Genomic DNA, 18,572 nt, shown 5'->3' with positions numbered 1-18,572 from the left:
TCCTCAAAGCAATTAAAAAAAAAATCAGTTTCCAAGAAGTAGCTCACAGTCAATGCCAAATACCTTATAACAGGGAGTTTGCTGTAACAACAGAGACATGCCTATGTTAATGGGATTTGTTGTGGCTCACAGTCTAATGTAATCTTGAGGATATAAACTACAACACAGCAGAGATTGTCAATTTTACAAGTGTTATCAGACTGATAATTGGAATCTCATCTCAGGGGGGGAAATGGGGCAAGATGTACAATTTTCACTTTGCACAATAAAGAAATAAATCAGCACTAAATAAAACTTGGAGATGTGTATTTTCAGCACTGAGGAAGAATAATGTAAGAATCTCTATGCCATACCAGTCCTTCCGATGCCAGCACTACAGTGGACGACTATGGGTGGCCCCTCAGGGTGGCCCTTCCACCTGTTGCCCAGGTTGCGCACAGAGTGGCCTTGCTGTTGTCGGACGGCGGACCGGAAGTCGATGAGAGCAGCTGCTGAAGATGGGACGCCATAATCTGGCCAGCTTAGGTACTGGAAGTGAATCACCTGGCGTCTCTCATGGGTCTGTGACAGAGATAATTAAAATCAAAATCAAGAGCACCAAAGGAAGACTACCATAAAACAAAGAGAGAGTTACAGGGGAACCGTTCAGATCTTGTTCTCCAATTTACCATTTTGATCTGGAACATTTACAGCGGAACTTTATCACCTCTGGGTTAAAACTCTGGAACTCCTGGCTAATCACTCTCACCAAGGGGGTTGTAGCACTTTATGGATGACTGGTAAGTAGAATAAAGAACAGTACGGCACAGGAACAGGCTCTATGGCTAACCATGATGCCAGTCTAAACTGTCCCATCTCCTCGCTTCCCTGCCTGTTATGTATCTAAGTGCCTCTTAAATGTTGCTGTTGCGTCTGCATTGTAACTAGCAATGGGAAATGAATGCCAGTCTTTCTGATTCTGGACAAATAATTAAGTTTTATTTATATTACAGACTTACTCTGTCATCAGCAGTCAAGGAAGGAAGAGCAAGGTAACTGAAGAAAAAGTTGTAACGTTGCATCAAAATAGTTAATATTACCACTGAAGCAGTAAAATGGTAACCAAAATCCTAAATAACTAGAGCAACACACACAAAATGCTGGAGGAACTCAGAAAGTCAGGCAGCATCTATAGATGGGAATAAACAGTCAAAGTTTTAGACTGGGAAAGAAGGAGGCAGAAGCCATTTATAGCCGCTTTAACTCTGAAGTATTTAACAACTGCTCAACCACCTTTAGAAACACATCAAGCAGAAAATAATTGCCCTTACCTCTACATTATGAATTGATAGTGTTGTTTTGTTATAATGTTTAAAGTTTTCTACTTCCAGGTTTTTGACAGAAATAAGTCCATAGTTCCCCTGATTGTTCTGGTCCAGTGGCCAGTACTGACCACATTTCTTCCTGCCGCTCTCGTCAATTCTAAAGCAGTGAAACACATTGTTATAAAATATAACATGCAAGCAGTGGTGCAGAATGCAGTCTGATTGAAAGGAATGAAGATAAATGAGAGAGTCTGGGAGAAAAACAGAACGCTGGAGTTCATGGCGCCAGGTCCTTCCATAGATAGTTCGAACAAACAGAACCTAAGATTAGCAACTTTAATCCCTCTCCACTCTCCAGAAAGGATTGATTCATGCTAAGGTATTGTTTCACAGGCAAAGGCTACCATTGTTACCTTGTTCGTTACTGTGTGCTCTCCAGTGCACTGTAATTTCCTGTAGATTAAACAATGAGTATCAAGGGACTATGGGCACAAGATTTAAGGTGAGAGAGGACAGTCTTGAGAGGCACCTGTGTGACAACTTTTTCCACCCAGAGGCTGGGCGTACGGAACTAGCTGCTGGAGGAAGAGGTTGAGGCAGGTACAATACCATAATTTAAGAGGCACTTAGATAGGTACATAAGGGGTGGGGCCTAAAGAGATATGAGCCAAACACAGGAAGTAGGGACTAGCTGGCTGGGCACTATGACTGGCACTGACTCGTTGGGCTGAAGGGCCTATATCTGTGCTGTATTACTCTATCATTAAGGTATCAGCGTACTGTCTCTGCTAAGCATATACAATTTCTAACTGAGATAACCCGACTCTGACCATGAGTAGGGACAGCCTCAGTTTGCCCTCCATCATCCCAGAATTCCAAAGTACTGTCCTCCTCAAACATGGTCTCTTTCCACACTTTAAATAGACCAACCAGAAAGGCTGATTATTCCCTTGTTGCCAATTCTAATTGGGTTCAGTGGAAGAGGAAGTGATATCATAACATTTGAAAAAGCAGTTACAGTTAACTTGTGGAAGATAAAGCAGTTTTTAAAAAAAATCGCACCTTTGTCTTCTAACCATGACTTTTTTTTATATATTGTATATCCTGGGCTACTTTAGTTAACAGCTCAAGAATGCAAGTCTGAATTTAACATGAATGGCATGAGTAGCTTTATTTCATAGTCAATAGCTAGCAGCAAAACCATCAGCTGAGCTGTACTCCATAGAAACATGTCCACGCTGACCAAACTGCCTACCGGAGCTAGTCCCATTTGCCCGTGTTTGGTTCAAATCCCTCTCACCCTTTCCGCTGTACGTCCTTATTTAAATTTCATTTAAACGTCGCAATTCATACTACTTCCTCTGGTAGCTTGTTTCACATACCCACCAGCATCTGTGTGAAGAAGTTTCCCCTCAGGGACCCCTTGAAATCTTTCTCTTTTCACCTTAAACCTTGCTCCCTGGTTTTAGATGTCCCCTACCCTGAGGCTATTCACCTTATCTGTGGCCCTCACGATTTCATATTCTTCTGTGAGGTCACCTCCCAGTCTCTTTCATTCCAGGGTTAAGATAAAAAGCCCGAGCCTATCCTAACTTGAGCCCTGCAGTCCTGGTATCACCAGTGAAATGTGAGTCAATCCAGCAGCGGTCTTGGCGAGGGAACAGGATGCAGCTAAACATTCCCCTTGTGAAGGGAACATTGTCAGAGATTGGCTATTTGTACAAGAAGCTCTTCACTCACTGACTCCGGAACTTAGGCTTGATATCACTTTCAATGGAGTTCCTGGAGATGGAGATGGAGATGGCAGTGAGAAAGTGTTTTACTTTCTCAACTGAAGTTGCTCATGCTGTTCCCAGTGGAAGGAGTGTTATTTATGTTGTATCTTTCACAGTCCAAGTACTTCTCTGTCAGGAGCATTTCTGTAATTAGTCGCTGGGGTTCATGAACCACCCATCATTTGTATGACCGAATTTCGACAGACGTACGGTGGAGAATAAAGAAGCTGCTTTGTATCTACCAGTAACTCTGTCTCTCCGGTGATTTCAACCACGCCTCAACAGTTGCATCACCGTCAGGGATGGAGATTGCAATGCACAGGGTCAAGGGAGGCTGTAGAGGGTTGTAGACTTAGCTAGCTCCATCACAGACATTATCCACCCCATCACCAAGGACACATTCAAGTGGCTATGCTTCAAGAAGGCAGCATCCATCACGAAGGGCCCTCACAATCCCTCACCATATTCTCATTACTACCATTGGGGAGTTTCAACACCCACACTCAATGATTTAGGAACAGCTTCTTCTACCCCTCCATCAGATTTCTGAACAGCCTATGAACACTATCTTTTATCCCAATTTTTCCAGTAGTAATTCATAGTAGCTTTATGTCTTTGTAGTGTACTGGTAAAACAAAACAATAAATTTCATAATAAGCCTGATTCATTCCCAAGGCATGACTGTATTTGGGTAATGGGACACATTTGGTGCACACAGTAAACAGAATTAATGCTAGTCAGCTTCAAGTTTTGGATTGTTTTGACAAATTCGTCACTACTACAACATCATTGGAATTGGATCAAAGCGGTACAGAAGGCAAGAACTCGGCACGGTCAACCCAGAGAACTTCACAGCAGCCTGGGAGAAGCACTCAGCACCTGCACTGAGGCCACAGTGATGGGCAGTGAGGCAATGGAGAAGGCTTCAATGTGCAAAGTTTGTGTTATAAACCTCACAATCTATCTCATTAGAGTTTTGAACCTTATTATTTTCCTGCACTACGAATTCTTCGCAGCTGTCACACATTACTCTCATTGTTATTCCAACTCAGCTGCCTGCAATGTTGGGAGCATCCTGAGGGGAGAAGGCAAAGAGCACCAGAGTAGAGTCACTGGTATGTTGGAAGGAAAGAGAAATCTGCATGTCCTGGATGGACAAAGGCATGTGGGACAACGCCACTGATCTTCAAATTATCCTTTATCAGGGGTTCCCAACATGGGGTCCATGGACCCCTTGGTTAATGGTGAGGGTCAATGGCATAAAAAGATTGGGAACCCCTGCTTTAGGGGTGCAGCAACTGGAAACAGTGATAAAATTTATCAGCTTTGAAATTGGTTTATTATTGTCATGTGCACCAAAGTACAGTAAAACCTCTGTTTTACATACAGATAACTTCATTACAACAGGGCACTGAGGTATTAGAAGCAAAAAGCAATAACAGAATGTGGAATAAAGTCCTACAGTTACAAAGTGTAGTGCAGCCAGGCAATAAGGTGCAAGGCCACAATGAAGTAAGATTGTGGGGTCAAGAGTTCGCCTTATCATACTAGAGCACCGTTCAATAGTCTTATTACAGTGGGATAGAAGCTGTCCTTGAGCCTGGTGGTATGTGCTTTCCGGCTTTTGTATCTACTGTCCAAAAGGAGAGGGGAGAAGAGACAATGTCTGGGCTGAGTGGCGTCCTTGATTACACTGACTGCTTTAACTGAGGCAGCGAGAAGTGTAGCTAGCGTCATGAAGGGGGAGGCTGGCCTCTGTGATGTGCTGAGCAGAGGCCACAACTCTCTGCAGTTTATTACTGTCTCGAGTAGAAGAGTTGCCATAACAATCTGTGACGTAGCCAGATAGGATTACTTTCCTTCTTTGTTGGGGGTTAAGGGGAACGTGCTAAACTCCCTTAGCCTCCTGAGGAAGGCTACTGGTGGGTGGGGTTCAGGAAGCTTCATTGGCCGTGGTTGCACACATACTAACATTCCCAAGGCCAAACCCACAACATACCTTAGCCCTAAGCTCCCACTGGCAGGGATTAGCAAGCGTACAGTCTCGATGGTACTGGACACAACCATTGCCAACACTTGGCTCTTTGATATGCAGGAGAAAGGGCCAACTGGACTACAATGCCTAAATAACACCGCAATAAAGTGCTCTTGTACATCACGGGGATCTGGGGAGTAACGTCTTGTAGGGGAGAGCAGTGGCATCTGTGTGTGGGACTCCTACACACTGTTTAAAGAAAAATTTTGTCACTTATAAACACCAAGGTCAATGGAAATTAGAAAGATTACTCAGAGTATTCTGCCCATCATGTTAACTTTTAAAATTTGCAAATTCTATCTAAGCACACCCTATTTTAATTCCATTCCAAATATTCATGGTGAAAAGTCATGCAAAGAACAAAAGAGCTACTGTTAAGCAATGATTTACTTGTGTTATCGGAGTAAAACACATTTGCTTTTAGCACTATGTGGAAGTAAATGTGATGTCCATAAATTCATTTACAGCTAAAGCATCAACATTTCCTGGAGTCAAGAGGTTAAAGTTTCAGGATTACTTGGGTGAAGATGAACATGGTTCTTAAATGCAATATTTCCCACTGAAGCAATTCCTCTTACCTTGTAGTCATAACAATGACGACGACTTGCTGTTCCCATACCATTCTCCAAAAGTCATTGTATGTCTTTTCTAATGGTCCTAGAAGAAAAAATAATAGGAAGGCTGAGATTGAAAAGCAGAACATCACAACACAGGAGTGGCCAATTGTCCCAAGCTCCCACAGCATCAGTATAAGGTACGCAACAATCCACCCTCAGCCCCGTAATCTCGGCAAGGAAAAAACCCAAGGCCAACAATTCCAACCCTCAACCCCCTCAGCCAATTCAGAAGGTTGTGTGAACCAAGTGTTACCAACATTTCCTTGACAGCAACTTCCCAGACCGTGACTTCCACAGACTGGAAAGAAGTGAGAGACCCGAATGTATAGGAACTTCACCAGCTTCTGGCGATGAATGAATATATTTTAGAGGAAAAAAAAAGAAGCTTCTTGCAACTTAACCCTCGATCTCTGATGATGAGTCCCACTGAGTGCCTCACGTAGATTTATTCTTTCACCAATTATACTGTGGGCCTGAATTGAATACAACTGTCAGGGTGAGGATCTGGTACTGATGTTTAGAAATAATGGAAGTCAAAACAACTGCCTTAGCTCCAATGACAGATGCCTTCCGAGCTCTGTTATTGCAAATTAATGGCATCTGGGGACACAAGGGCTGCCACTGGAGGCAGGAAGCCTCAACATCCAGCCCACTGAACTCAAGAACACTGATCAAACAGCACTCAGCAGACTCCAGATCTAACCCTAACAGGGTAGGAAAACTAATACAAGGCCAGTACAAACACTGAAGCTGTGTTTGGTCAGAATCTTGTTGTGGGCTTTGCTGCTGATCTCTGTAGACAATGGTCTGCAGAGCACTCATCCTCGGGGTAGGATAAGGATAGGATAGGGAGGGAAATTGATAACCAGGAAAGCTGGACCTCAGTGGTCCAAGATCTTGAAACTGATTCTGCACTGGGGTGATTTAAACACCAACTATTAAAGAAAATACTGTAGATTCTGGGACTGTGAAACAACAGTGAGAGGTCACTGAATTTAAATGTTAACCCTTTGTGTCTTTCCAAAGATGTTGCTAGACTTGCTGAGTGCTTGAGAGACCCAAGAGATTCTGCAGATGCAGGAAATCTTGATGCCGGATGAAGGGTCTCAGCCTGAAACGTTGACTGTTTCATAGATGCTGCCTGACCTGCTGAGTTCCTCCAGCATTTTGTGTGTGCTGCTGAGTGCTTCCAGCAATTTATTTTATGATATCCTTAATGGACTTCTGTACTTCCTTAATGATGGGTGAAAAAATATATATTGATCAGAAAGTATATTGAGTTGAGCCAATGGCCCTGTTTCCATGCTGCCACGGACAGTTCTGAACTAAATACTGTGGAATGGTCAAAGAAAACCCCACTGATAATGAAGTAGGTTAAAAGCTTTCCTTTCCTGAATTGCAATGATCTTCCTTCAACTGCAGAAAACATACTCCGCTACATTAGTTAATTCCAGTTAGCAGACATTGTTCTTTGTGACCCCAGCTTTTGCACCACACCTGGTGCAAAAGGCATGGTTATAAGAAGGGGAGGTGGTGGGGCATGTTGAGAGAGTAATCGGAGAAGTATAAAGGGTACTGCGATTGACCAATAAAGTACAAAAACATGGAGATCAGAATCAGAATTATCACTGCTGGCATATGATGTGAAATTTGTTAACTTAGTAGCAGCAGTTCAATGCAATACATAATCTAGCAGAGAGAGAGAAAAAATAATAATAAATAAAATAAAATATAATAATAATAAACAAGTAAATCAATTATGTATATTGAATAGATATTAAAAAATGTCCAAAAACAGAAATACTGTACATTAAAAAAGAGAGGTAGTGTCCAAAGCTTCAAAGTCCATTTAGGAATCAGATGGCAGAGGGGAAAAAGTTGTTCCTGAGTCGCTGAGTGTGTGCCTTCAGGCTTCTGTACATCCTACCTGATGGTAACAGTGAGAAAGGTGCATGCCCTGGGTGCTGGAGGTCTTTAATAACGGACCCTGCCTTTCTGAGACACCGCTTCCTAAAGATGTCCTGGGTACTTTGTGCCCAAGATGGAGCTGACTAGATTTACAACCTTCTGCAGCTTCTTTAGCCCCTCCCATGCCAGACAGTGATGCAGCCTGTCAGAATGCTCTCCACGATACAACTATAGAAGCTTTTGAGCTTATTTGTTGACATGCCAAATTGCTTCAAACTCCTAATAAAGTATAGCTGCTGTCTTGCTTTCTTTATGACTACATCAATATGTTATACTGAACTTATCTAAAACGCTGGGTAGATCACTACTTGAGCATTGTGTTCAATACTAGTTACCTAACTTTAGGAATGACAGGAAGGTCGCAGAGAAGGTTAACTGCAATGGTTCTAAGGGTGGGTGTTGCAGAAGCCAGGGTTAGTCTTCTTGAAGCAAAAAAGACTAAGGATCACAAACATGAGAAAATCTGCAGATGCTGGAAATCCAAAGCAGTCTTGATGAAGGGTCTTAGCCTGAACGTCGACTTTTTACTCTTTTCCAAAGATGCTGCCTGGCCTGCTGAGCTCCAGCATTTTGTGCGTGTAGGCTGTAAGGATACTTGCTAGAGGTGAACAAGACCATGATTGGCTGAGATGAGGTGCAGAGCGGGAAAGACAAGTTGGTTGTTAGGTCAACTGGTTACTTTATATTATTAAAATTAGATGGCTGGTGATGTTAATGGGTATTTGAGAGAGAGTAGGTTACAGAGAAATAGATGGGTGACCGGGTTTGCTTAGAGAACTGACATCAATTCAGTGGCCTGCATGACTGACTTCTGTGTTACAGGAAAATATAGGAGAGTGATCTCATTAACAGATAGTTCAAGGAGCAGAAGGCACAGATTTAAAATTCTGGGCAAGATAGTTATGATCTGGAATTGCTTGTAAGACTGGTGAAATAGAGTTGGTGCCTTTAAAATGTTATTCGATAGGACTGAAAGAAAGGTAATTCTTCAGAAATATGGGGAAAAGGACTAACAGGATTGTCCTTTTAGGAGTTGGCACATATTCATTCAGCTCAGTGTCCTCCAAGTGTTCATTTATTTCACAAGAGAACTACGGAAACATGGCGTGGGCAGTCAGGAGATTCCTAGACAATTTGCCAGCTCGTCACAGTAAATGAAAAGTCAACCTCTGTGAGTCTGGTATTATCACCATTATCGAGTTACTTAGGTGTCTTAGGATGGCTCCATTTTACTGCTTCAGAACAAGTGAAATGTGAAATTACAGAGTTACCTTGTGTGCCAATGTAGGCATTCTTCTGTTTATAACCATCCATGAAACTGGCATTGATATAGTCTGTTCTCTGCAGGAAGAACACAATTATAAATTACTCCAGCATGCAAACATCATAATTAAATAAGTTAATCCGGGTGACTATTTTATTGAAAATCTTTGCAGTCGCTTAGTTCCAGTTCACTCTAACATCAGATATCATGAAAACACCGCATAAAATAGATAACCAATTTTTCATTTATTTCCTGCAATAATATTTTCAATACTAGCTTATATGAATTTATAACCTTTCGAATGATACGTTTAATTACCTGTTATTTGTCTTGGTGCTGGCAGCTGCAGCTATTAAACTACCTGGCTGATGGGACAGTGGTGACAATCATTTTGCAAGTTGGAAGCTGATGGAACAGCAGCTTTCACATGGGGTGGGGGGTGGCAAGCTTATAACTTGCACTTGCTTGAAACCTTCTGTAATGCTGAAGGAATGCACTACTTATAAAGCTTTATGTAAACAAGGTCTTTTATGTCATGTGCAGGATCCAACTGCTTTGTCTGTACTATCTGATACAATACTCAAATGACGCTATGACACAGAGTATCTAGTTTTCTTTCCCCTGAAGGTCAATTTCAGCAAAAACAAAGGACGATGGGACAAGGTGATCGTTGGCCCTACTGAAACCATCCGCTTCCTGATAATAACACTGGGAATTTAGATCTCCATTCGATGGCCACCCAGGCCCCCATTGAATATTCCCAGTCTTTGCCTTTTCACCATCAAAGCAGAGTCACACAACATGGAAATAGGCCTTTTGGCCTAACTCGCCTATGCTGACCAAGTCACCTGCCTGAGCTAGTGCTATTTGCCCATATCCTTCTAAACCTTCCCTTTCCATGTACCTGTCCAAGTTCTAATTGCACCTGCATCTACCATGTCCTCTGTCAGCTCATTCCATATACTCACCATTCGTCCTGTTAAAAACTAGCTCCTCAGGTCCCCTCTAATTATCTCCAGAGTGATAAGTTCACTCTTTTTTGTCAATAATTTAAAATGGGCAACTTGTCTCTATTAAGACAGACTTCAAAATTCAAAGACCCCAACACATCCCAAGGACATGGATGGGATTTAGTGAGGTTTTGTTGATTCTAGTTGACAACATTTTGCCAACCAAACGAGCAACTCCTGGGTACAGAGTGAAACAGGCTCACAAGACTCCTTTAACTAATTTAGACAGGGGTGACATTCAGTGGGATTTCTACCACAGCACTGTAGAAAACATGGTTAAGAAGAAACTATCAAAAGCCCATGGCATAAAACTGCTGATTCCACTGCTTCTGAGCAGAGTTTAGATGGTGTAATATCTTTATTCTGCATAGACGTAAAGAGTACCTTTATACATTGGGATAATGCAAGTGACCAAGTAACCTTACAGCAGAAAGAACATGGGGGGGGGGGGGGGTTGCATTTTGGAATAGGTTAGTTGAAGTACAGACTTGGTTGAGGGAGGGGGGACAGAGTTGGTTTGCAGTTCATGTAAGAAGTGTAACTCTGCACATGGCTTTTGTCTAAAGTCACCGCTGCAGTTAAGAGGCACGAGCTTTCAGGTGACAGGCATTGGAATCACCGTACAAAATTTTGACTGACTTTAGGGAAAATGGAGTTCGGTTGATAGGTTCAGTGAGGATATCATATTTGCAGAAAAAGCAACATATGCAGATGATATTTTAGTACAAAGCTAGAGTAAAATACACAGAAGTTAGAATCAGTCGCAAAGTTGTGTACTTGTATGAAGGTAATGCAGAAATTAACCTGGATGTCACTCGGCTTGCTGCCTGCCAAGGCAATGGGAATTGACAAAGGAAAGCCAGCTACAACTGCTCAACTGGCATCCAACCATCTCCTGCATTACCACAGATATCTCTTGATATTTCTGCCTTGTTTTTGCAGTCTTATTTTCTCTCTCTGCTCACTATTGTATTTAATTTACATTGTGTGTGTGTTGTCTGTCACTATGTGACTGTGATACTGCTGCAAGCAAGGTTTTCCTTGCACCTTTACCTCACCAGAGTTATGTTTATGTCAATAAACTTGCTTTGTACTGTTTCTCATTAATAAACAACTGCCAAAATAGCCCTTCTAATTCTGATCACGTTTACTGAACAAAACATCAGCAATGAGAATGAACTGTCAATTATTCCGCCACAATAAGAACATAAGGAATAGGAGCAGGAGTAGGCCATCCAGCCTGCCCCGCTATTCAATAAGATCATGGCTGATCTGTCCGTAAACTCAGCTCCATCTACCTGCCTTTTCCCCACAACCCTGAATTCCCCTACTATGAAAAAATCTATCTAACTGTATCTTAAATACAATAAATTGGATAGGCTGGGACCTGTTCCCTGGAATTCTGAAGGCTGACCATAGAGGAGTTTATAAAATCATGAGATGAATGGTCACAGTTTTTAATAAGGTAGTTGAGTCTAAAACTAGAAGACATAGGTTTAAGGTGAGAAGGCAAAAGAGTTAAAAGTGACCTGCTGGCAACTTTTTCCACACCGCAGGTGGCAGGTGTGTGGAAGTGGTAGATGAGGGTGCAATTACAATGATTAAAAGACAATTGGACAGGTACCTGGATAAGAAAGGTTTGGAAGGATATGGGTCAAACATGGGGAAATGGGGTTTGCTCAAGTTGACAACTTGGTTGGCATTGGCAAGTTGGGTCAAAGGACCTGAATCCATCTATAAAACGGTACAAAATACTTTCTGTTCATAATTTATAAAGTGCAGCGCAGGGATACAATAAAATAAAATGGATTTAAGAAGGAGAGAGGAGAACTTGTTCAAAGGATGGTTATAAAAGCAGGTTTATTTAATAGTAGGAGCACCTTACTTTGACCCCAAGGATCATCAAGGCACATCATCTTTGAATAGCATTATGATGGACAGGTATCATGCATATTCCCAAGCCTGGTGACATTCTCGGAGCTCACTCCCAGCCAGCTTCCGAGGATTGGGAACCAACCTCAAGCATCCGTCGGCAGAGGGAGAATGACCAATCCTACACTCCAGTCTCAGTGTTTGAGCTCCAACAAGCCTTACAGGGTTTTTAGGTTCAGGTGCTGCTAAGATGGCACCTCAGCTCTGCTCTTTAAACCAAGAAAGCCATGTTCCATGGCATTTTACACTGCACAGGTGACATACAATTCAAGTATTAATTGGACAAAATGGGAATCAACAGGGATTAAAAAAAATAAGGTCAGATTGACAACAAACTGACCAAGGAAGATGTGATTATACAACCCGGGTGTCAAAACAACATAACGAATGAGATCCCAGATAATTTGACCTGAAAACAAGATACCTTTATTTCATGCTGCTGTTGGACAAAGGAAAGCTTGCATTTTCACGGCAACTTTCACATCCCTTTGAGGAAATCTCAAAAGGATTTATTGTATTTTAGTCACTGTTATGTTGAGGCAAACACAGTAGCTAATTTGTGTGCCTTAATCTGCAAAAAGCAGCAGCATGATAACGACCTGATAATCTGTTTCAGCAAGGTTGGCTGACGGATGAATAATGACCAGAATCCAACTACTTTTATATATTAATTTTATTTATTTAGTATCTTGTCTTAGATTTTCTCTCCAAGTCCACTGCCTTTGTTTCAATATCAACAAAGGTGGTTCAGACTCAGTCTATTGTCATGTAAACCAGGGTGCAATGAATTCCTTGCTCATAGAGAGCTCAAGGTAGACGGTGTGCATGGTATACTGCCCATGTCCAGAGAAGAGTAAACAAATGGCAAGCCAACTGCTTGCCTGGTGTTTATGTTCATCACCAGAGACTTGGGTAGTCGGGGACACCATCAACACTGATTTAAAGGAGACTACCTATAGTGACACCACTGTTTCCAGCCAGAAACTGAAGTGACTGGGTGGCTGCCAACAAACGTGCTTCTTGTGTACAACTGTGATTGACCCCACCCAGGTAACGTGTGTGTGACAATTCTCTGCTCTCCATACTTTGCTGGAAAAAAATCTCTCTTCTTTATTAGGATGTGGTTTCAGCATGTTCTTACATGAGAATCTTTAAATAGACTCTGCAGGCTGCTGTATCGCTCTGTTTAAATAGGCCTGGATTTCTGAGTAAACAGACTTACTTTCCCGTGAAAAGAGGCTGCTTGGTCTGAGTCCTGATCCACATCCGATTCTGGCAGCATTGCAACATTTAGACTAATGGAGCAGTGTCAACAGGCAGGCTGTGTAAATGAACGTCACTGAGGGGAGGAACACACCCAGAAAACCGGGGCTCTCCCTCTATAATTGGCCAAAACCTTTCACTCGCCCCCTAATCAACAAAAACATGCAAATAAGTCATTCGCCTCAGGAAAATATAGACGGAAAATTCTGGAAATACCCATCTGGTCGGGATTGGAGATGGGAAACAGAATTGATGCTTCAGTTGGGTACTTGATTACTAATTGAATTGGTTTTGCGCAACATTGTGGGCTATAGTTCCTATGCTGTACTGTTCTCAGTCTTTGACCTTTTTTATGAAAACTCTAAAGATGATTTAAAGATTAGCTTTATCTGTCCCATGAACATTGAAACAAACAGTGAATGCATTGCTTGCATCAAATCAAATCAGTGAGGATTATATTGAGCAGCCCACAAATGTCACCGTGCTTCCGACAACAACACACCATGCTCAGGACTCACTGATCTTTAGAAATGTGGGAGGAAACTGGAGCACCCACACAAAACCCACACAGTGACGGGGAGAACGTACAAACTCCTTACAGATGGCAGCGGGTATCGAACCCTGATCTTACAGCTGCAGCTGTAACGGTATTGCGCTAACCACTATGCCACCATGAGCCATTGAGCACTACAAGCACAGAAGCAGACTCTTCTGTCCATCTAGTCTATGCCAGTCTGGTCTTCTGCCTACTGCCCTCTACCTGCATCTGGACCGTAGCCCTCCATACCTCTTGCATCCATGTACCTAACCAAGCACAGCTCTGTTTTACTCCCCACAAATGATGCCTGGCCTGTTGAGTACTCCAGCATTTCCAGTTTTATTTCGTATTTCCAGTACATCATATTCGACTTTTGTCCTTCCTTGCAAACAGTTCCTGCATTTGCTCAAATTACAATAGTGACTGCAACATTATTAGTAATTTACAGGGTCCAAAGCACATTGGGACGGGAAAAGTTATAGAGGTTTTTGTTCTAAAATCAGAAATTCTCATTAATGCAGTAACTCCCATCTTCTAACCCTTTCACGTGTCATAAATGGCTTCCAACACAGAATAAAGACCTGTTCTTGTCTAATCAGTTGCAAAAGGATTGGATTCTTAAGTGTTCTCATGGCTCCAGAGAGTTCACTATTTTATTATGTGCTGTGTTGTATGACATCAGCAGTTCATGGCCTTTCTATGACCATGGTTGTTCTTGGCAAATTTTTCGAGAGGAGTGGCTTGCCATTGTTGTCTTCTGGGCACTGTTGTTATAAGATGAGTGACCCCAGCCATTATCAATACACTTTAGAGATTGTCTGCCTGGCGACAGCGGTCATGTAACCAGGGCTTGTGATATACACCAGCTGCTCATACGACCATTCACCACCTTCTCCCCTGGCTTCACATAACCCTGAGTGGGGGGAAAATAAGCAGGTGCTGCAGCTTGCCCAAGGCTCGGGACAGACATTAACACCTTGCCCAAGGGTGACCTGCAGCCCAGCAGAGGGAAGGAGCGTCCTACACCTCCTTTAGTAGAGATGTAGCTTCACCCCACCACCCAAGTTCACTATTTATAAGACCCACTTACAAAAGCCAGTGTCGTGGACAAGTCTCTCAGGCCAGTAATGTATGCATTATGTTTCACTATTAGTCATTACACCTTCCAACTCTAAACAGACACTGTCTGAAATTTTTTTTAAAAATTTGACTAAAGAAAGGCTCTTGTAGTAATTTATAGTTAGTTAAAAGCATTTATTGATGTTATTGTCACCATTCTGACACACGGTTAATTTGATTTCAGTTGGTATTTGCCCACGGGTATCAGACAGCAAGACTTTTGACATTCTGTCAAGAGCGTCAAGGTGCGTTCATTGCAGAACAAAGTGAGGAGACCTGTGGAAACATATAAGCAGCCAACAAAGTAAAGCTCCACTGTGTCCAAGGGGATTAAGGAAGCAGATTCTGGTGATATCACACACAAAGGCTGTGGGTGGGGAAAATAGTTTGATTGAAAATACTAGAGCAAACCACCCTCAATCCACATCACCTGGAACCAAGTGATTTTTCAGCCTGGAGTGAAGGTCTTAGAGCTCTCTTACCTCATCGTGATTGAGAGACTTCAACTTTACTCTCGTTTGGTCCAAGCACAGTACATCCCCGTATCGGTTCTTCTGTTGATTGTATGGCTGTCTGCAGGCAAGCAAAGAGAGAAAAAAAATATTAGAGAAAAATCTTTTAAAGTAGGATACATGCCAACATCTCTCATTCTCTGAGCCAACTTTTAGGGAGTTTCTAGCCACAGGTAGGGGCAAACTGTTTCTCCACCCAACCTGCTATCCCCTGGAGGAAGCCTTGACTATTGCAGAGGATCTTTAGACATTGAGTTTTGCATTAGAACCACTTTCCTAGGCCAGATTAGAAAAGTCCTAAAGTTTGTTACAAATGCATAATAATGGAAAAAAACTTCCATTACATAGCAAAGGGCACTTGGAGCAGTGGAGATTATGCTGATGGATGGGTGTTTCTCGAGTCAATGTCATTCATTGTAATGGAAGAAGAATTGCATTAATCTTAAGGGGTAAGCAAAAGATTTCAACTGTATCAAAGTATAAACTGCATCTGAGCTGAAATATCCAGCTCATTCATTCACCCTCTGTTCTCACAATGGAAAATTGGGGGATTATTGGGTACTGGAAGAACTTAGGCCAGTGAACATAGATTGGCCATGGTCATACTGAGTAGCAGGGTAGGCTTTATTCTCATCACTACCACTGGGGGAGGTGGTACAGGAGCTTGAAGACCCACACTCAATGATTCAGAAATACTTTCTCCTCCGTCATCAGATTTCTGGAAGGGCCAGGAACCCATGAACACTACCTCACAATTCCTTTTGCATTATTTTGTAATTTATTGTTAGTTTATGTCGTTACTCCATATTGTTGGGATAAAACAACCAATTTCACGTCATTTAAGTCAGTAATAACAAATACGATACTGACTCTGAAGTGGTGTTACGGTATGATTAGTTTAAATGAGAGGTTGATGGTCAATGGGCTGAATGGCCAATTTTTGTATTGTATTTCTCTGTGACTCTGAATGTGGTTGGACACTTAGAAGGGGTGAGGAGAACATAAGGGATGCTTGCCTTCTTTAGCCAGGGAGGTCTTAATGTAGCTTTACTAATTATTAGTTAGGCCACAGCCGAAATACAGTGCATAGTTCTGGCCGCTACCTTATATGAAGGATCTGATTGCACTGGAGAGGAGATTCACAAAGATGTTGGTTGCAGTGGAATGCTTTAGATACAAGGAGAGACCAGACAGTCTGGTTTGCTTTCCTTGGAGCTGAGGAATTCAGCATTCATACAAGATCATGGGAACCATCCAGAGGACAGATGGCAAAAGCAGAGGTGTCTAAGACCAAGGAGTATGGGTGTAAGTTGAGGAATAATAGATATAGAGGGGATTGAGGAAGAATTCCACCCCCCCCCCCCACAGAGGGTGGTTGCAATCTGAAATACACTGCCTGATAAAGTAGTGGAGGTAGATGGCCTCACAATATTTAAACAGCATCTAAATACTGGTAACTGGTATTAGCACAGATACTTGTTGGTCAGCCGAGACACAATGGGCTGAAAGGCATGTTTCTGTGCTGTATAACACATCCTGGCACATAAACCAAACTGAACCCTTCATGACACTACATTTATGACCACAAACACTACAATCTCACATCTGATTGAGCCACCTAATTATGTAGCTTCCAAAATTAGTAGGCATACACTAACCACTGTATAATCACACAGAAAGTGCGCATTGAGTAGGGAACTCCAGATCTCCCTCGCAATGACTGGCATACACAGAATATATAGTATTCAACAAGTGAATTTTGAAAACTCACATGGTCTTTTACAAAGTATAAAACACTTTTTAACATGAATTGGAAGCAAGCGTCAGAAGGGATAGTGGAAATAAATTCAATTGCAACTTTCAAAGGATTTGTTGATGAATACTAGATGGAAATTTTTATTTTAAATACAAGAGAAGAGGAGGAGGACAGTGGGACTAAATCAGGAGCTCCCAACTTGGGGTCCATGGACCCCTTGCTTAATGGTATTGGTCCATGGCATAAAAAAAGGTTGGGAACCTCGGATCAAATGAAGAACTTCATCAAGAGCATGACGAGGTATGACGAGCCCAAATCACCACCTGTACTCTGTCATTTCATGACTCCAACGATCAAAAAAAGGGAAAAACAAATTAATTCTAAAATAATAAACCAGACTGTACAATGTTACCACCATTCTGTGGAAAAACAAAAAAAGAAATCCCCATCTTATGATGTCAACTGATCAAAGGAAAACCAAGAATAGTTGATTCTGGTTCAGAGCCACTTCTCCCTGCCACTCAGAAAGGTTAAAGCTGACATTAATCAACCCAGTCTTCTCACATCCAAAGCTCACATTCCTTCCAATCAAAGTCAGCATCGTGTTCTCCTGTTGTACTGGGAAACATTATTCTTTTCTCTCTGCTAAGCATCCAGAGGGCACATAATACAGGTGACACATAAAAGTGAGGGCACCATTGTGTAACAGTCCACAAGAACACAACAGGCTGGTGTGGATTTATTGCATTTGTGGTGAGACACAACCTGCAAAACTTGCCTCATGAGTATATTTTGGGAGACACAAGATCAGGCGCACTTACTGAATAAAAAACATAGAAATCACAGTTCCAGTCCAGACAACCAACTCCGATTTGTTTCATCTTTAATTTTTTTGGATTATTTGGATTAAGGTAACATTTTCTGAAACAATAGGATTTTGAAATTACATTATAAATGGCAGGGCCCTGAAGTGCATTGATGTACTGAAGGAGGGTTAGGTGCATCACTCTGAAAGAGGTAACAAAAATGGATAAAGGTGTACAGCATTCTTGCTTTTCTTCAGCTGGGGTGTTGTGTGTACAAGTTGGGAAGTCATGTTGCAGCTGTGTAAAACTTTGGTTCAGCCACATTTGGAGTTTTGTGTGCAGTTCCGGTGCCCGCTATAGGAAGGGCGTGGAGATTTTGGAGAGGGTGCTGCAGCGGTTCATCAGGATGTTGCATGGATTAGAGTGTATTTGGCACAAGGAGAAGTTGGAGAAACTTGGATTGCTTTACCTGGAGCATCGGAGGCTGAAGGACAAGCTGGTAGAAGTATATAAAATTATGAAAGGCCTAGATAGGGTGGAGTTTTCTCCCCTAAGGTGAAAATAGGAAATACTAGGGGTATAGATTTAAGGTGAGGGGGGAAAATTTGAGAGATGCAAGACAAGTGCTTTTCAACACATAAAATGGTAAGTGCCTGGAACGCAGTAGGTGGTA

The 18,572-nt window shown here is 42.1% G+C and overlaps 1 protein-coding gene across 1 annotated transcript in view; it reads right to left on the bottom strand.

The window, feature by feature from the left end:
- Positions 1 to 18,572, bottom strand: part of ptpn9a (protein tyrosine phosphatase non-receptor type 9a) — a 236,184-nt gene that overhangs the window by 15,010 nt on the left and 202,602 nt on the right. Inside the window, exons 8-12 of the mRNA XM_072282286.1 lie at positions 15,308 to 15,398; positions 8,971 to 9,040; positions 5,693 to 5,771; positions 1,311 to 1,461; positions 354 to 561 (exon numbers count right to left, since the gene is read on the bottom strand). Coding sequence (XP_072138387.1) covers positions 354 to 561; positions 1,311 to 1,461; positions 5,693 to 5,771; positions 8,971 to 9,040; positions 15,308 to 15,398 — 599 coding nt within the window. The remainder of the gene's footprint in view (positions 1 to 353; positions 562 to 1,310; positions 1,462 to 5,692; positions 5,772 to 8,970; positions 9,041 to 15,307; positions 15,399 to 18,572) is intronic.

This window comes from Mobula birostris, chromosome 18, assembly GCF_030028105.1.
Source record: "Mobula birostris isolate sMobBir1 chromosome 18, sMobBir1.hap1, whole genome shotgun sequence".
NCBI classification, from domain to species: Eukaryota; Metazoa; Chordata; class Chondrichthyes; order Myliobatiformes; family Myliobatidae; genus Mobula; species Mobula birostris.
This window is presented reverse-complemented; position numbering and strand designations above follow the sequence as displayed.